This window comes from Seriola lalandi, unplaced genomic scaffold (assembly GCF_002814215.2).
Source record: "Seriola lalandi dorsalis isolate HSWRI2012SDOR001 ecotype SW California unplaced genomic scaffold, Sedor1 jcf7180002054606, whole genome shotgun sequence".
In the NCBI taxonomy this organism is placed as follows: domain Eukaryota; kingdom Metazoa; phylum Chordata; class Actinopteri; order Carangiformes; family Carangidae; genus Seriola; species Seriola lalandi.
The window spans coordinates 350,633-370,073 of record NW_019525159.1 but is presented as its reverse complement, the minus strand read 5'-3'; the positions used below and the strand labels follow the sequence as shown (position 1 = coordinate 370,073).

Below are 19,441 nucleotides of genomic sequence, written 5' to 3'. Positions count from 1 at the left end.
GGTGAAATAAAAATAGATAGATAGAAAGATATCTCTGTATTATGCAGTGCAGTTCAACAGCACCTCGAACTACATCCTCCAAACTGACCATGAAGCTGTCTCAACACATCTCTATAACATACTAGCATAAGTTTTAGTTAGGCATAACCAATAAACTGCCATTTGAGTGAATGGTTTCAGCAATTATATGAGAGCAAACAAAGTCTGTCTTCATGAATTTCAATACATTCATTCATGAGAGAGGCCAACCTCACAACAGGATGACACATAAGGAACCAGGACTTGAGTTTTGTTTTCTTATAATGACACACCTTTGGTATACAGGTGTAGCCTGTGAGACAACATTTGCTAAAGTGAACTGGAACACATTAGAAACACGTAGACGTAGAGTTAAACCACAGAGGAGGATAGTTTCTGCCTCTCGTGTATTATATAATTATAACAATATTGATAATGGTTATACATGAAAGGCAGAAACCTGATCTATGAAGGGGTTACACTGTACATGACATATGCAAAAACATGCTATTTTCTTGTTATTTTTTTTATTTTCTTTGGCAAATAGTCCTTGCCAGACCAAACTTAAGTTGCCAGTGTGCTATCTCATTTGTCTTTAGCTGTATTTGCCGCTTCAGTCAACCAACTTGCATGACGTTAGCTAGCTCATCCTGTTCGAGTGCAGGAAATACTCTGTGCCCCGGCTATTTTGACAGTCAACGCGGTATACTCACAGACTGATATCAGCATGAAATAATAGCTACGTAAATGGCAGATTGAGATGCGTTTCCAGACAACCCGTGGTTAATAAGTCACTGTCCAAAAAGCAGCTAACGTTCAATGCTTGTTTGCAATCAGCTGACCGCTCGGCTTACCTGTCATAAATGCTTCTCGCAGTTTCCGTTGCTCTCTCGGCTCTCAGGACTGTTAAGAGGCGACTGTTTTTTTTACATCAATTAGCAGCTTTGTCCAGTTTGTTTATTGAGTGTAACTCACCAAGGCAAATACTTGAAATTGTGTGAAATTTGAGGCTGTTAAGTTAACTCTACATACTCCTTTCCTCCATGTTTTCCACGTTGCCAGCCATTGCGTAATGACGTATTTACGTTCGCGACGTTGCAGATAGAAATAGGGCTAATAGATTCTAAGCGCCTACTCTAGATGATCTAGATCTAAACTTTAATTTTCTATCTATACTTAGAAGTTCTATCTTAAAACTCCTAGAAGTCATTACAAATATTCTGCTACCGCCCTCAGGATGTACTCATTTTATTTTTCACAGACCCTGCTATTTATACTATACATTTATACTGTCTGAATATCATCAATATGAACATATATGCATTTTTAAAATGATCGGTCTGCAAACTAGTTGCGATGGATGCATTCGTCAGAATGGAAGTCAATATATTTTCCTTTATCTATTAATTAAACTCTAACTTAAACTTAGCAAAACGATTCCATAGGGAGTGAATACACTCAAGAATACATGTTCACATTGTATAAATTCGTGATAATAAAAAAGTGAAAACAATAATTAATTTGGGAAGCTTCTGAAACCCATTTAAAGGAGATTGATAAATTAATTTATGCAGGCAAGGTAAGTTTATTTCTACAGTATTTAAACAAGGCAATTCAAATAGATACACATTAAACATAAAGAAACACAAGGTGATATAAAAAAGATTAACATAAATATTTATTTTATATTTATCAAAAATTTTATAAAATTGATAAAAACAGGAGAATAAAAGTAATGGTACAGCTTCGGTATAGTCCAAGATATGAATGAATAATCCCATGTTTAATTCACTAAAGAGCAGTGGCAAACAAAAGTTTAACACCTCTATTCCAAAGAACAGAGACCTTGAGTTTGTCTGTGGTGGATAAAAACTGAATTCTTTCTGACAGTTAGCAGATGTCCCAGATGATTTAAGACGTCTGGACAGTACATAACATAGCAGCAGGTCAGAGATGTATTGTGGCCCTAAGTCATTCAGTGCTTTATAAACCAATTTTAGTGTAAAGATCTGAAAACCTTTTTCTTGGTCTTAGTGAGGACTCTAGTCTTCCAACATTAGCGACAGAGGCTGGGCACTGACTTTTAATCATTTGGTAAAAAATAATTTAATCTCTAGATATAATGTTCAGTAATCATGTGGACATATAAACCAAAACCATTAGTTAAAAGAGAGACCTCCCATATTCCAAATCAATCCTTTCAATATTTTACAAATACAGGTGTAAACAGAGATGTCACCTTTGCAGAAATGGCAGTTGAAGCCTTTTCTTGATGATTTTTCTTAAGATAATAGGTGACTAATGCGAAACCCATTACCCTTTATTGAAGACTTACTAGCATTCATAACTACAGACTTGATGAAGGGCTGGCAAAGCATCGTGCTGGAGGGGCATTTTCCATTACCTGGCAACCTAAAAGTGCTTATTGTCTTCTAACTGACCTGTAACACATTAGTAAACTATCTATTAACCATTAAAAAAGTAATTAATAACGGCTTATAAAAATTCTTTATAAGTGCTGCCTTATCAGAAAGAGCTACCATAAATTCTACACTAATGTCAAATATATTTTAGTAGGAAATGGTTAAAACAGATTTTCAGCAAAGATGTGAGAATCATTTTGTTGTTACAGCAGCAAACGAGCTTTACAGAGACATAATATTTATATCAAATTTATATTGTTCAGAATGTCATTAAATACAAACAAAATTGAGTTGTGAGTGACTACACGATGTGAAAGTGAGCGAGCTGGTTGAGGTGGAAGCACAGCGTGTATGGCAGTAATAAATGAGCATCTTTTTTTATTTGAAGGTTCCGTTTTATTCAGTTATTAAACTGCAAGTTTGACTTAGAAAAACTATTTCAATAAGACTGAATATCCAATAAAGTAAATGCATATATCGACATGATTAACAGGGAAAACGTAACAATAACCAATTCATTAAATTTACTGTAATATAAATGAAAAAATTAAAAATTCACATACAATTTTGGAAGGTTGTAAAAACCACTCCATTCAAAGAGAACTGATAAGTTATTTCATAGTTTATCTATATTATATTAATGGAATATTTACACAGTTTTATAAGCATTATAAACATTTAAAGCTGTCAGTCTGTCTTCTTATCTGCTGCTATAGTAGATCCATTGGCAGTGGCCTCACCATTGCTTTCCGGCTGAAACACATAAGAAAGAAAATTGTAGAAATGTTGATTTTGAAGAATTTATCTGAAATCCATGCACTAGACAAGGGCTGAAATTAATATCACAATATTAATAAGACTATTGGTATGATAGTGATATTCAGTATGCCATGGTATCACAAATGCATGCAAGATCATATATAAAATACTTAAAAGGATTCCAGAGTTATGTATCACATAAGACCACACCACCCATTTGAATAAAACAAAAACTAACGGACAATATAATTCTACAGCTATTCAAAATACAATGGTAAATTATCACCCAGCACTTCACAAATAAGTAAACAAAGTGAAAAAAATTAATTATTAGAATAACATGGTAAAAATAATTATTTTACCTTGTGAGTCCCATTACTCTTTTCACTAACTTTCTGGTCACTTGCGCCAGTCTCCTGGACTGCTTTTTTGGTCCAGAATGTATTAATAATTGGTGAAATGAAGGGATATAGGATAGGCTCCAGGAACCTCTTGTAGACCCACAATAGGACAGGAATCACAATACAGGGAATGCACACCATGACTGTGGCTGAGGTAAGCCGTCCGAAGTGAAGAACCTGTAACAAAGAAAATATACATATATTTTTTTATTTTTTATGAACAAGGTAGCCATTTAATTGATCGGGAATGCAACTCATTATTGTTTTCATTATTGAGTAATCTGCTAATTATTTGCTAGGTTAATAGACTGATTGTTTTGCCCAAAATAATGCTTGTTCTATCCAACTAATATCCCGAACCTGAAAATGATTAAAACAGAGGAGCTGTTGTGTTTTCAGCTCTCCTCGGTAACCGACGTCTGAGAGTATTTCGTAAGCTGTCAACATGTAACTGACTGGAGAAATACACTTTGCCAGCGTCGTCACGCTGCTAGCTAACGCTAGCTTCCTGCTGTCTCTCGATGGTTAACGCAACTACTGTGAAGATTTGTAATAAAGCTCCAGGCTAGACAACATTTTACTACCCAAGGGACTCTAAATGAGTAACAATCCTCACCTCTGTGGATCACAAAACACCAATGCTGTCACTTTGTGTCGGTGTAGACAGGATTTCTCTCATGTGTTTTGGACTCCGCTGAGAAATCTCTCGAATGTGATCACACATGCGCAAAGCCTATTTCCGTAAAAGAGGAGAGAGGCGGAAGTAACAGAGGCGCCTTTCTTCAAAACACAACTGTGTGGGTCGCTGAACTACAACTTTGTAAGTGACTCGCACATAAGCACAGCTGGACACTAGCATTGTTTTTTTAATCTTTTATTCACCGAAGACGCTAGATAGTACAGATCATCAACACTGAAGTTAGCAGCAGTTGGCTAATTGCATTCTTTTTAACTGTACGTGATCTGCTGTAGCATGTAGCCCAGCTAGAAATAGATCGCAGACAGTAAAATGACAGTTTAGTGCATTTGTTGTACAATTTACATTAATCCTTTTTCTGTGAATCGTTTAATCTTCAGTTAAATAATATTATATGTAATATTAATATATGAATATATGCTGCCCGAGAGGCTGAAGTCAGCTAAAAGTTTTAAAGCCACTTTCAGGTTTCACAAATCTCAGATTTGACAAGTCTAACTACAGTGGTTTGTTGAGTGAGACCATGGGGACGAAACAGTGAAATCGCAATTCTTTGTTTTCAGAACTACATTATAAGCAGTATCCAAATTTGACAGGCTCAGATTAAGTGGTTATTGACCTGATATGGTCTAGATGGGAAACCTTAAATTTTCTACTACATAGGTATGATGCTTAAATATCAAAATGGTATCCAAGTTAGTCTGTTAACTATCTGCTCTCGTTTTTACCCTCCTGAACTTGTGCTATCCAAACCATTCTTGCTGTGTGTTTCCATTTCAGTGCTACAATGCCTCTGTCCACCCAGTCTCAGGCTGACGATGAACAATACGTTTTAGTTGCCAGTTTGGACCATGCTCGCAACCTCTCCAATATACTGAAAGCAATCGCCTTCAAAGACCATGCCATCTTCAGCGCCACACCCAATGGCCTGAAGGTCACTGTGGAGGACTCTAAGTGTCTGCAAGCCAATGCATTCATCCAGGTGTGTTTGATTTGCATTTATAATAAACTTTAATCATGTTCATGGTGCGCAGACAGAGTTCTGGTTGGTCGAAACTGCACCGTTGTGTTAGAGGTATCTTGTTGTGATATTATAAATAGCAAACTTTGTTTATTACAGGCTGAGATCTTCCAAGAGTTCACCATAAGGGAAGATTTGGTTGGTTTTCAGGTCAACCTCACTGTTCTGTTGGACTGCCTAAATATTTTTGGAGGAAGCACGGTACCAGGTAAAGATAAAGGAAACCTGACTGTAAAGTGGGCAAAAAATGAGAGACATAATTCTATTTTAACTGTTGACTAAATTTTAATTTTCTTTATCCATAGTCGGATTAATACCCTTCTCAGACCTGACTCAACATTTTCATTATCTTCCTGATCTGACGTTGCAGGGGTGTCAACGGCCTTGCGCATGTGCTACAAGGGGTACGGTTACCCTCTGACCTTGTTCCTGGAGGAGGGTGGCGTTGTGACTGTTTGCAAGATCAACACACAAGAACCTGAAGAGCCAGTTGACTTTGAATTCTGCAGCACCAACGTCACAAACAAGGTGAACTTTAACTGTTTCATATAATGAAACTGGAATACTATATATCTACATAAATGTGCTTAGATTTACAAAAACAAGCCAATATTAACCCATTCCTTTAGATGCTATATATGAACAACAATACGCATTTCTGTTTATTGCAATAATTGACTTAACTTTACAGATCCATTAGGAATATATTAGACAGTATCAGCAGGTGAAAACAGTCATTGGATACATGGAATTGATGACTACTCATGAATCTCTGGGTCTTTTTCAAAGGTGATCCTGCAGTCAGAGAGTCTGAAAGAACCCTTCTCTGAACTGGATATGACCAGCGAGGTGCTACAGATCACCATGTCCCCTAGCCAGCCATACTTTAGGTGTGTTGTCAAAAGTATACAAACAGAGAAAAAAATATTTAGTCCACATAAGCTATGCTCTTTTACATCAAGTAAATATTTCAAGAGGGATACAACTACTACACCTAGTTCTACAGTTATAAGATTGCTAGTCTATTATTGGTCTGATTAATCTATACAGTGTGTGAGGTTCACATATTTCTACACTGATACTACCACTGCTGATTAATCCATTTCTTTCTGAAGCATCGTTACATATTGTTTAACCTTTTGTCAGTAATTAAAGTAACTACTTAGTGTTATAAGGAAGAAAAACTTGCATAAAGCCTTTTTCATTTGATCATGTTGACTCTGAAATGAATTTTCAACTAACTTTTTCTTTGATTTTATTCTTCTCTCCAGGTTATCCACGTTTGGGAACTCTGGAAATGCTCATTATGATTATCCCAAAGACTCAGACATGATGGAACTGTTTCGGTGCACCAAGACACAAACCAACAGGTAAGCACAGTCACAAACAGCACAGTAAAACTACAGAGAAATACATTACACTGTTATGACCCCAAAGTGGACTTCAGTCTTGGGATGGGATTGGGATGACTGCTGAGACCATGCTATTCATAAATAATTATATATAAATTGGATTAAATTAAACATACGTTAGCCCTGTGGGTTACCTTCAACTTTTGATTTCTCTCTTTAGCTTTCAAATCACTGCACACAACAGTTCAACCCCACAGGTGCTTTCACTTAATTTGCCTGATTAGACCTCTCCTCAGGACTGTGTGGGTGTGTGTACACTGTAATACCATAGCATAGCTCCACCCAGCCTAAGCAGAGGTCTAATCAACCAGAATGAGTGACACCTGTGTCGGTGTGTAGGGCCTTGTTAAAATATCTATAAAAAATGCCTGTTTAGTTGCTTTAGTGTTACAGTTGCATTACATGTATTATCACTCACTGAGAACTATCCCCTATGATTATACCTCCATATTCTGTGCCGTCCCCTCTGTTGACTGCTGACAGGTACAAGATGTCCCTGCTGAAGCCATCCACCAAAGCCCTGGCATTGTCCTGTAAAGTCTCTGTGAGGACGGACAGCAGGGGCTTCCTCTCTCTGCAGTACCTGGTCAGGAACGACGATGGACAGATCTGCTTTGTAGAATATTATTGTTGTCCTGACGAGGAGGTGGAGTGATTACAGTGCATTCATTAAATTCCCCTTTACATACGTACCTTAACTTCAGGAGTGGCCAGTGGCTTTGACTGAGTGCAAGGATAAGAGGACAAAGTCTGCCAGAGGAGGCAGTACAGTCAGTGCAGTGCACACAGGAAAACAATACAGGACTTATAGTGGGCATAATGGATAATGGACACAGCGATAAAAGTTGTTTTAACAAAACTAACTGGTTCCTCATTTTCCAAATACTCACATTTGAGTGGGCCATTGCCTCTGGACTTATGGAAAGATAATGTCACCTACCTGGTCTTGTTGTATACCTGTGTGTAGTCTGACCACTATCACAATGAGTTCATGATTTCATAGATTTGGAAAATGATTTGTATGTAGTTACTGTATGTTGTTTGTTACTATGGAGACCCAGCTATTTTGAGTCCAAAGCCCCTCAACATAAGAACACTGCCTGTAACTTCATGAGTCTGCATGGCTTGTAGTCCAGGATTTGTCTGCATACAGAATATCTCATCTTTCTGGAGCAGATATGGCACACTGGCACCGTTTTCTCCTGGTGACGTGTGTGTGTGTGTGTGTGTGCGTGTGTGTGCGTGTACAATAGGTGTACTCTACACAAACCATACATTCCTCTTCAGCTCTGCACATGTATCGCCACTTGGTTTTATGCGTCCCTGATGATGTTGTGTACGTTTACAGCTTTCATGACATTTGTGTGGAGTATACATCAGATGATGCTGAGAGTAAGTTTGAATCGTTTTATTTCCATGACATAGAAAACTGTGGTCAATCAAAATCAATAAACAAGTTTTTGTTTTGTTTTTTACACTGATGGAAAATGTTATTTTATCAAAAAGAATAGGCAACTTTTATGGTCAGCTACCACCTACACAATTCTTGATGAGGGAGCAACATATATATTGTATGAATTCAAAAATTATGGCAACAGACATTGAACACAACATGAGCATAATTAAGATTTATGTCTAAGACTGTCAAATCTGATACTTCAATGAGGAAGTTTTATTATAACCTTAAAAAAAAAAAAAAAAAAAAAACTGACTCATGGCAGCAGTAAGTCATTCAGTCAGCTTCATCCAGTCCATCCAGCTACCTGCGTGCCATCTGCATCCTTTGCCTTTTGAAAGGTTTTTGTTTTTTCTTTGACACTTTTGGCTCAGGTGCTTCTGTTTCAATGTGAACAGGCTTCTCCTCAGCTGGTGTCAGGAAGACGTCAGCTGTAACATCTCTGACCGAATCCACCTTCGTATCAGTCCTCTTCATTTTCTGCATCTCCTTCACCATCTGCTTCTCACGCACTTTGGCTGCTGCTGCAAGTCGGATCTCTCGCCGGTGCTGTAGGTGTGTGAAGAGAGAGGTGATTAAACCAATCAAAAAGTGTATAACTCTACACAGTAATGTCCCCATTCTGTAGCAACTGTGCCCATTATACATGTTAAAAAGACATTCAACATGGGTATGCAACCCAACACTATGTAGCATATTAATGTGTTAGGCATATTACACTCCCAAGATAAGCAAAGACAGAGAGAGTATGTCTACAGTTTCAACTGGCATGAACTGGGATTTACCATGTTAGGAGACTGGAACCCTGGGTTTTCATACAGCGTAGGCCCACCAAAGCTCCCCTGAAAGATCTTGATTAGGTTGAGAACAAATCGAGGACCAATCTCCACTAGAGAGGCATCTTCCTCGATGATCTGAACATGGAATGAAGGGACAGAGAAATTATTGCAAAAGGAAAGAAAATAAAAATTAACTTTCAGAACCTCCATATTGGAACATGCATTTTTCTTCTCAAGGCGATAAAGTATAAATTAATGCATTTTTATTACCCATTATCAAGTGTGATGAAAAATTACCTGGTAGTTTCTAAACCATATCCTGTTGTCTGCAATGGTGAATGTGAAGACGTGGTCCACAAAAGGCTGACTCTTAGGGTGGTAGCGTGGAGTGGAAAATGTCTATGACAAGAAAACATCATGAAAACTTCCTTGCATGTAAAAAGGTAGATCTACAACCTGCTCAGCTTTCAGGATTAATATATATATCTTCTGATATGCAGCTTGTATACAGACCTGGATGAAAAGCTCCTTCAGTAAAGCATACTGGGGCTCCTTGTCAAATTTCTGTGGGTGAAAAAACAATTAGTAGAGATGGGAACGATGGGAAATCATTTACCAAGAGTGGAGTGTGCAGGTTTTTGTTCAAATACCAAAAAGACATCAGTAAAAATGTCTTCTTAAGTTTTACATGCACTGAATGCTGAAAACAAGTGTTTATTATTTTAATGAGGCAATCAACAGGAAAATAATCAGCAACCATTTTGAATGTAGCAAACACCAAACATTTTCTTCTTCCAGCATTTCAAATATGAGGATTTCCCACTTTATTCCGATTTGTATCATTGCATACTGAATATATTTAGGTTTTGTGTTGACATCACATTTTTTCAGTTTTCTGACATGTTATAAATCAAACACTAAATCCAAATCAATAATTAAATTATAATTAGTTGCAACTCCAGTTGTGCTAATCAGTGAAATCATTTGGTGTCATTTTTGGTTGGAATTGTAAGACACAGCACACAGCTGCCCATTACCAACATACTGTATGTTTCCAATAAAAATAATACAAGTGGTAAATAACTGACGGCAGGTGTTACTCACCGGATCGAATGACAGCAGCGGCCTGGATCCTTTGAGGCAGTTTCCTGTCATTTTGAGTTCAGCCAGTGTATGAACTGTAGAAGAGACAACAATGTAACTCTGTTTTTCCTGTGGCACAAGGTAGATGTTGTCTACTGGACTTCAGGACTGTAAGAGAGATAACTCACTGTTCTGAACCAGGAACTTTGCAGAAGGTCCATGAGGGCTGTTTGAAACCCTGTAAAAACAAGAACATTATTGCATTTACTTTAAATTTGTTCTGCAACAAGTTAGAGGTTAATGTTTAAAGAATGTAACAAAGAAAAAATAACCTACCACATATAGAGGTCCTGCTTCTTCTTGGCCTCAAAAAAGAGGCATTTGTTGCAGTTTTTGATTTCACACACCTGCAAAACAATGCTGATCTTTAACTATGCTGTAATGCGTGCGATACTGTATGAGTGGGCACAGTTTAAACAGCAGACTCACCTCATTAACTACAAACAACTTGTCCTTTCTGTCCATTTTTGTATCTATCAGACAGAAAAAAACCATTGTTATTATGACAGTATATTCCCATATCTCTGGTAGAAATAATATTTTATATGAATGACCTATGATACTAACCTGCTTTTGAATGAGGCATCATGGTCCTCAGGTCTTGCATCAAGTGTCTTGTTCTGAAGTTGATGCCTCTTGAGGAGAAAATGAGAACTCTTTCCTTGTTGGTCCATTTGCCCTGTTTATGAGAGTTTATTTCAAAACTTAAGAACAAATTAAAATAATGTTATAAGTGAAAAGGATTTTACCCAGTACCCCGGCGACTTCTTCAGGTTTAATATCGTGTAGGAAATATCAGATTTTGTTTTGGCTTTCTGAGTTTTTTGGTGGTAAACTCACATACTCCTGGTCAAATTGTGTATTACCGACATACTCTCTGCCAATGTGTACACCAACGTTATATTTCACTTTTAGTAACAGTGTCTTTACTATATCTACAGGTTTGGTAGCCATTTTTGTGTAATGTTTTGTAACTTAAATACAACATACCCAGGTAGAGTGGTGAAATAAGCTAAGGAGCTAACCAACTTCAGTGGCTAATAACAAGTCTGAGCACTTACCGACGAAACCGGTGCTGGAACTGTGATTTCATTTTTCTCCTCCCGTTCGGTTTCCCTTGGTGCTTCACCTCTGTCTGCAACAATTTTTGCTTTCTTTGCCTTTTTATCGACGGGACCTCGTCCTCCACGTTTTCTCTTGAAAGCCGACATGTTTGGTTTCTGCACTGACACAAATCTCGCGTTGCTAGAGGCTACGTGTAGCACCGCACGTGTGGACTGAGGAGGAGGGAGGGCCCCCTGGTGGCGCGGAGGTGGTACTGCGGGTTATTCGTCTTCCTGTTCTTCTTTTTCTTCTTCTTTTTAATGGAAGTTGGCAACCAGCGTAATAGCTGTATTACCGCCACCTTCTGCCCCGGATTGCTCAGCCCCTGATACAGAGTCAAAAAAAAAATGTACGTATGTATGTGTTTGAGTGTCTTCAACGGCAGCTACAGCCACGAATGCAAGTCTTCCTGTCTTCACTAGAGAGCACTGTGGGATAATCAATCCCACTTTCTGTACTTGAGACCCACTTGTGCACTTGTCTATCAAACTACATCGGGAACAACACTGAAAACTGGGAAATAAAATAGAGAGTAGTAGTCAAAGTGCACTTATCGATATTTCATTAACGATTGTTAATTTACATTCTTATAGTTTAGGCTGGCTGTTGACACGAATAATAACAAGAATTATCGTATTATTCTTGACCATCAGTCAATCATTGACAATGTTGCAAAACAAATGCTAACAACATCAACAAAAGCTAACTGGAGTCAGGAGTTATCGAACATGGAGTCGAGTCAATGAAACCAGATTGGAAGTATGGGTTAGAGCTAGTGACTCGTAAAAACAACGCATTTTGAATTTGCTATTCACAACGGTAGAGGGCAGCAATCCGCGGTTATGGCGTCAAATCTGCCAAAATTATGAAAAGAAGAATTCTCGCGAGATTTAGCGATAGCAGCAAAGACTCTCCTGTTCGTGGTATATATATATATACATAGTCCCAACAAGTAACTTATAAGAAGCTGTTAAGTCAGTATAAAGAACGTCGCACAGATTTGAATATGTAATACCCAAAAATTACAATATTGTCGCTATTACCTGAGAAGTCTGGATTGTTTTAAAGATGAAGTAGAGATGCTGCCCGGTCGCTAATATGCTGCAGTTAGCTACATGCTAAAGTTAGCCTCGTCTGGGACAACAATTTTCCGAGTATTTATTGTAGTGTCAGGTTTCTATTCACAGTTATCTAACAATGAAGTGTCACTATGAAGTATTAGGTGTGAAACGAGACGCAGGAGATGATGATTTGAAGAAAGCCTATCGTAAACTAGCATTGAAATGGCATCCAGGTAAGTTGTGGTAGAAACAAGGAGTGTCTATGATGTTCAAGCGTCATTACTGCACTTGAATGAAGTCCTGAATTCACCCTTATACTAAAAGGTGTTATAATAATATTTCCAGAAAGTGAAGTTGCTTAAGGAAAATACCATCCACTGCAATTGTAGTTGTCTGTATAGGTGCAACGATCAGTTGATTGACAGAAAATTAACTGTTATGTTCAGAAGTTGGACAGGCAAAATTAGACATTTGAAGACATCAACATGGGCTGTGGAAAATTATAATGGGCATTTTTACTCTCTTCTGACAGACAAAACGATTAATCAACAGATTTATCTGTAATGAATGTAGCCCTACTCTGCAACAATTCTTCACATATCGATTGCATTGTGTGTCTTTAGTTATCCAATTTGGCTCCGCTGGGTCACTGAATGTACCTTTTGAAAACTTGCCCTGTCTCTAAAAGAAACTGCCTTGCATAAACATTAGGATGCTGTTAACACAAACCTTACAAAGTTATCAATACAACTTTAAGAAAGGTTATTAACTAACAATAGCTGTGGTTTCCTTCTAAATATTTCCAGATAAAAACTTGGACAATGCTGAGGATGCGGCGGAGCAGTTCAAGTTGATTCAGGCAGCTTATGAGGTCCTGAGTGATCCACAGGAGAGAGCTTGGTGCGTTCAAATTCATCTCAGTAATAGTTGTGAAAATAATCTCTCAACTTTAGCAGGACTTTGACTGCAAAGCTCTTTATGACTCATTAGAGCCTTACTGTTTTATGTGCAGACTGTGGCAGTGTGGGTTATGTGTGTCTCTGCAGGTATGACAATCATAGAGAGGCTCTGCTGAAAGGAGGACTGAGTGGAGACTACGAAGATGACAGCATTGACCTGCTGCAGTACTTCACAGTCACCTGTTATTCTGGCTATGGAGATGATGAGAAGGTTAGTGTTTGTGCTTGTATGTGAGGATCATGTTACAAAGTACAAACAAACGGTTGCATCAGACCTTCAACAAGGTCTTTAGGATGTTTTCAGACCTCTTCTTCATACCAGGAAAGTGACAACACAAGGAGGATTTCAATCTGCCAAAAATAAAACTTCTTTCAAACTCCCCGTGGAGGATACATCAGATATTTTACCATGTAATATTTGGTAAGGGAAAGTCCCATAAAACATCAAAGCTAGTGAATTTAATAATGTTTCCACCAAAAGGTTTCTTTTGATAAATACCCCTGTAATCCCTGAAATGTTAAGATGCAGAGAGATGAGATAAGTGTGACTGACCTATGAATGACCTAGAAATAGAATCTTAAATTCAAAACATATACAACACAACTTGATGGGATGTCTCCTGAATCCAAAAGCTCCAAGTGCCCCAGGACTCATGGCACCACACAACAAAATGATAGACATAGTCTGTCCTTGTCTGACGAGTGTACAAGTTCAGTGGCAAGAAAAAGCAAGTGAAGCCTTTGGAATTACCTCCTAGAGCCCAGACCTTAATCCAGTAGAGATGCTGTGGAATGACTCAGAGAGCCGGTCACACCAGACATCCTGAGTATATGTCTGAGCTGAAGCAGTTCTATAAGGAAGAATGGTTCATAATTCCTCCTGAACATTGTGCAGGTGTAATCAGCAGCTGCTTGAAGTGCTTGTTTGAGGTTATTGGTGCCAAAGGAGGTTTGAACAGTTATTAAATCCAAGGGGTTCACTTACTTTTTCCACTAGATCTGTGAATGTTTAATGGTTGTGTTCAATAAAGACAAAGTTTATAATTGTTAGTCTGACATTAGCTGAAGCACATTGTTTGTCTACACTTGTGACTCATATCACATTTTATGATCAATTAATGCAGAAATCCCGGTTGTTCCAAAGGGTTCACACACTTTTTCTTCTCACTGATGAGCGAGGAATGAGATTATCAAAAGACTGATAAAAAGCAATAACATTTATGTCAGCTGCAGGACTGTGGGGAATCTAGAAGTTATGCCTCACTTAAAAAAAGACATCCAGTCTTTTCAGTGTGCATGAACACACAGCCAGTTTACCTAAAGCACACAAGGAATAGTCCCAAGATTTCATGAAACCCAGGTAGAACTTTTTGGTCTAAATTCCATAAACCAAGTTTAGCACAGAACCTCTGGAGGCCACCGCATCAACGACAGCAATTGGTGTTCAGGTTGGTGGAGGCCGCTTCATTCTTCGGGATGACAGAAATTATCAGCATCTCAACATTATTTAATATTCTCTCTTTTTTTTTTTTTTAATCCACTTTCTCTCCTCAGGGTTTCTACACAGTTTACAGGAATCTTTTCGAGTCCATTGTTAAAGAGGAGATGGAGCAAGGCAGGGTGGAGGACGAGGAAGACGAGGAGGAGTTTCCTCCCTTTGGAGACTCTCAGAGTGATTATGATACCGTAAGCCAGCTCCACACTTAAGACACTTGTCTCCAGGTTGTTCCTTTATTTGATGATGTAAGAGTTCTTTATACAATTCAATTACATGACTAAATTAGTAAGCAAGTTTTTGTAAAAACAAAAACTAAAAAGTATCAACACTAAAATATTAATAGTGAACCAGTAAAAAAGGAACATAACTATCTACTTAAACAGCCTCTGTTTCCATATCACAGGTCGTACATGTGTTTTACGGCTACTGGCAGAGCTTCTGCACTCGTAAAAACTTTGCCTGGAAGGAGGAGTATGATACGAGACAGGCCTCCAACCGCTGGGAAAAAAGGGCCATGGAGAAGGAGAACAAGAAGACCAGAGACAAGGCTCGAAAGGAGCGCAACGAACTGGTGCGACAACTAGTGGCTTTTGTTCGCAAGCGTGACCGACGTGTGCAGGCCCACAGGAAGCTGGTGGAGGAGCAGAACGCTGAGAAGATCAAGAAGGTGGAGGAGCTGAGGCGGAAGCAGAAGCTCAGCCAGGCAAAGTGAGTAATGGATAGATACTTGCGTAAATGTGACATTTATTTCCCTCTATTGTTACTTCATACTCACAACACAGTTTTTTTTTATGTCCATCTAAGACTGGCAGAGGAATACAAAGAGCAGAGCTGGGCGGCCATGTCTGAACTCGAGAAGGAGCTGCAGCAGATAGAGGCTCAGTACGGAGAAGAGTTTGGAGATGCATCAGAGAGTGAGGAAGAAGAGCAGGATATGGACACACGGGAGAAGAACAGTGAAGAGGGAGGAGGTAAGTGAGACAGCGTGTAAGAGACGTGAGCTTCATTTATACTTCTGTGTTAAGGGGTTATGTTGTACTATCTTGTGGTTTTTCTTCCGGTCTGTTTCACTAAATAAAAAACCATTGAAGACACAGCAAAACAGGTGTAGTTTATGTGTGAGGTTACATTTTATTTTTTAATTTTTATTTATCTCAAGCAGGTAGTATTTGGCATACACCATTAGGCAAGACATTGATGTTTATAGCAGTCTCCACAGATTTGAATTGAAAAGTGATGTTTATGTGAAGTTGTTGTGTGAAGTTTTTGTGAGCCTTTTTTCCCCACTGTAAATATAAATATCCTTTCACAGATGCAGACCAGCCTGATGGAGATGAACTGACAATCGACTACTATGATGACCTGTACTGCCCAGCCTGTGACAAATCCTTCAAATCAGATAAAGCGTGAGTATCCTCCCACGCTACACGCTAATTCACCTCGCTAAGCTACGAATGATTTTAGTGACATTTAATCAGCACAGGGGCCAAAGTTTAAAGACTCCAAATGCAGTGATTAAGGGTTCACAACCTCAAATGTATTCACTTTGATTGATTTCAGCACCGCATTAGAAAATCACACTGTTTGGCACTGTTTGATGTAAATTATAGGAAAGATTTGAAGTAGTAAACAGACTGCCTAAAACCTTTTGGTAATTTTCACCACTCCATGATTGCCGCTGGTGTGGACGTTGCTGACTCTGTTTGCCTTTTTGCTGTGGGTGGGGAAGGGATTTTTGCTCCTTACAATGCATCTGAAAAAAGGAGAAGAGCCTGAATGACAAGACCTGCCTTTGCCGTTGTTTACACGTGTTGATGGAATTTTCAGATAGATTTGAGATTTCTTACTCATTACTAAGTGGCATGAATGGCATGTCAGTTTGAAATGATTCATTGCCATGGGTATAATTCCTTTAGCTAATTTAGCTTTTCCTTGAAGGACCATCAGTAATTATTTTTAATGATTCTGTTAATATTACAAATCTGTAAAGGGCTTTAATACAATTCACACACTTAAATCTGTGTTCCTAATGCATTTACACCGTCAGCATTGTTTTCCTTTCTTCTCCATAGTATGAAAAACCATGAAAAATCCAAAAAGCACCGGGAGATGGTGGCATTGCTGCGGCAACAGCTGAAGGAGGAAGAGGATTCGCTTGGTTTGAACCTCAACGAAAAGCAGGGAAGAAATGAGGAAGATGAGCAGGAAGAGGAGGAGGAGGAGGAGGAGGAAGTTGAAGAGGAGCAGGAAAAGCCAAGGCAAAAGTATGTAACTTACTTTTCACCTGGTTGTCAGGGTGGTCAGAATTGAGTCATTTTTTTAATGTAACTTTTTTTCTGTTCCCCCCTACACAGGCTGTCCAAAAAACAAAAGAGGAAAAAGAAACAGAAGGAAGCAGTAAATGTGAGTAATATCTTAATCTTTTTTTTTTTCTTTCAACAACTGCTTGGTTTGGTTTACTCTAAATGCCTGTCAAGTTAACCTTTCTTAAAAGCCTTCTCTGTTTTCTATTCATGCTCTCCTCTTCTGTAGCGGACTGCTCCAGAGGAAGAGGAGGAGAAACCAACACCAACACCCACCACCTGCGAGGAAGATGCCCCTGAGAAGTCAGCAGACCCTACAGAGCCTGAGAAGCAGGATGATCTCCCTCCCACAGAGGTCAAGAGGTAAGTCCAGGTTTTTGAGATGTCCACCTCTTTCTGACCAAGTGTTCTTCATGCTACCAGGTACAGTCACTCTGTATGTCACTCAGTTGGTTCTCTGGTTTTGCTCAGAAGTGACCATTTTGCTAGTGAACCTTAAGTGATGCTGCAAATTAAGTCTTATTCGACCAACCTACCAGCTATTAATGCTATCGGACAACAGTGGGACAACGGTATCTAATTACACACCATTATGCTCAGAGACAGAAAAAATGTCAGTTGGGTACAATTGTACATTGAGTCCTTATTTTGGCCACTTTGGGGCAGCAGAAGAAGCTGAAAACAAAATATCTGACATAATCACCTTGAATACCTAGCAGATATTGGCATTCATTAGGAGTTGTCTGGCCAGCCAATGAATCTGAGTCCTCTCTTTTTTATGAGGAAAGTGTCTAGCTGTCTAACTTGCTAGATTTTCCACTACACTATGTTCCCTAAGTTTGTGGGTCGTAAAACCAAAACAATGAGCTGAGAGACATTAAAATGCTCCATTGAGAATGTAGAGAACTGCACACTCGGTAATAATTCCCTGTGGATTCATCACAACACCTTTCGATTCCCATTGGTTCATATTTTGATCTATTGTTAATGTAAAAATTTGAACTAATGCAGCTTTACAAACTAAAAGAACTTAAAATTATGCCCCGTCATTAAACCTGTGAATACCAGTTAGCTTCTTGTTCCCGGAGTCCCTGCTTGCTTCAGATTAGGTTCCTGTTTTCAGATAAACAAAGAAAGATTTAAAAACAATTTTAGCCACTCTACATTTAAATAAACTTCAAACATTCTTATTTAGTTCTTGACATAACATTCAAAACAACGGAAACAAGCTTTTTGGAAAAACAGGAACGTCCATCAGATCAAAGATTTTAGAAACTTCTCATGAGCATGGAGCATGACAGAAATGCCAATCAGTCAGTGACAGTTTTGAGCAGGAGCACAGACAAGTGACTCCACTGTTTGAGAGTTAAAAAAAAAAGTGATAGTTTTTGCCTCGTAAAATCTTATTTTTATTTAATCGTCACCTAAATGTTGCCTGAGCAGCTCCGGGAAGACGAAGGGAAAGAAGGGAGGAGGAAAAGACAAACCGAAGAACGTCAAGTCAAACACAGGAGGAGAGCAGTTTCCTGAGGTTTGTATTTATCTTTTTCAGTGTCAATTTAATCATTTTTATTATTAAAAATCTCTTCTGCCTATACATGTCTCCACACTTGTCAGTTTAACATTTTTTTTTTTTGTGTTGGGTTTTTTTCCCCCCCACACATTTTTTTTTACATTACTTAATCACACATCTTCATTTCCACCCCCAGAAGGAAGTAAACCTCTGCTGTGTGACCTGTAACAACGAGTTCCCGACGAGAAACAAGTTGTTTGACCATCTGAAGACCAGCGGCCATGCCATTGCTGTCTCCTCAAATGCTTCTCACAGCTCCATGAGCAAGAGTAAAAAGGACAAGAAGAAAAACAGATAACACATCATTATCTGGGCAGATGATGAACCTGAGAGTTTATTTCAGTAAGGACACAAGAAACAGCACTCTGAGAAGTCTCTCAGGAGGGAGATGAACTATAAAAATAAAAAAATAAAAAAAAGCCTTTGAAGTGGACCTTAATGGACTGGATTGGCTGACCAGAGAGCAGATAGTTTTTTTCAATTACTCATTAAACATGTTCAGTGTGACAGCTGTGTATGCGAGAGATTGAATCTTCCACATTGGACTGACTAAAATGTTCTGAGCAGTTTTCCAGTATCTTTCACAGTAACTTATGAATGATAAAACAGATACACATTCATCCCCATTATCAAATACTTTACTGTTTTAAGACCCATCTCTCTTTGTTTGTCATGAAGAGCTCTGTAGTGGTATTACTGCATCGTAAAAAATAAAGGTGATACTGCACGTTGGTATTTATACAACAACACTTGAATGATTCTCATTAATGCCTCTGATCATTATGTTTAACAATAAACTATGTTGGATTTGTCTGTTCAAAACATGCAACTGTA

General features: G+C 38.5%; 5 protein-coding genes across 6 annotated transcripts in view; 2 read left to right on the top strand and 3 right to left on the bottom strand.

Annotated features, from left to right (window-relative positions):
* Nucleotides 1-1,074, bottom strand: part of dym (dymeclin) — a 53,541-nt gene extending 52,467 nt beyond the window's left edge. For both annotated transcript variants that reach the window (XM_023419580.2, XM_023419581.2), the window contains exon 1: nt 873-1,074. The gene's annotated coding sequence lies outside the window, so the exon portion shown is untranslated. The remainder of the gene's footprint in view (nt 1-872) is intronic.
* Nucleotides 1,075-1,674: 600 nt separating this feature from the next.
* On the bottom strand, nt 1,675-4,343 carry c21h18orf32 (chromosome 21 C18orf32 homolog). The gene is made up of 3 exons (XM_023419608.2): nt 4,218-4,343; nt 3,563-3,778; nt 1,675-3,194 (listed from the first exon to the last, which is right to left on the bottom strand). Exons 2-3 carry the CDS (start codon nt 3,740-3,742, stop codon nt 3,129-3,131), a joined length of 246 nt encoding a protein of 81 aa, XP_023275376.1. The 5' UTR covers nt 3,743-3,778; nt 4,218-4,343; the 3' UTR covers nt 1,675-3,128.
* On the top strand, nt 4,334-8,206 carry rad1 (RAD1 homolog (S. pombe)). The gene is made up of 7 exons (XM_023419607.2): nt 4,334-4,421; nt 5,079-5,280; nt 5,419-5,527; nt 5,690-5,847; nt 6,109-6,209; nt 6,591-6,689; nt 7,215-8,206. The coding sequence occupies exons 2-7, from the start codon at nt 5,086-5,088 to the stop codon at nt 7,384-7,386; spliced, it is 834 nt and encodes a 277-aa protein (XP_023275375.1). The 5' UTR covers nt 4,334-4,421; nt 5,079-5,085; the 3' UTR covers nt 7,387-8,206.
* Nucleotides 8,125-11,353, bottom strand: brix1 (biogenesis of ribosomes BRX1). Its single transcript, XM_023419606.1, has 10 exons — nt 11,171-11,353; nt 10,677-10,788; nt 10,539-10,582; nt 10,386-10,456; nt 10,238-10,287; nt 10,071-10,144; nt 9,480-9,530; nt 9,264-9,365; nt 8,973-9,101; nt 8,125-8,736 (listed from the first exon to the last, which is right to left on the bottom strand). The coding sequence occupies exons 1-10, from the start codon at nt 11,318-11,320 to the stop codon at nt 8,491-8,493; spliced, it is 1,029 nt and encodes a 342-aa protein (XP_023275374.1). The 5' UTR covers nt 11,321-11,353; the 3' UTR covers nt 8,125-8,490.
* Nucleotides 11,354-12,095: 742 nt separating this feature from the next.
* dnajc21 (DnaJ heat shock protein family (Hsp40) member C21) lies at nt 12,096-19,354 on the top strand. The gene is made up of 12 exons (XM_087177435.1): nt 12,096-12,507; nt 13,081-13,174; nt 13,321-13,444; nt 14,788-14,919; nt 15,135-15,439; nt 15,536-15,702; nt 16,044-16,137; nt 16,804-16,995; nt 17,086-17,134; nt 17,264-17,397; nt 18,478-18,565; nt 18,744-19,354. Exons 1-12 carry the CDS (start codon nt 12,411-12,413, stop codon nt 18,903-18,905), a joined length of 1,638 nt encoding a protein of 545 aa, XP_087033561.1. The 5' UTR covers nt 12,096-12,410; the 3' UTR covers nt 18,906-19,354.
* The last annotated feature ends 87 nt before the right edge of the window (nt 19,355-19,441 follow it).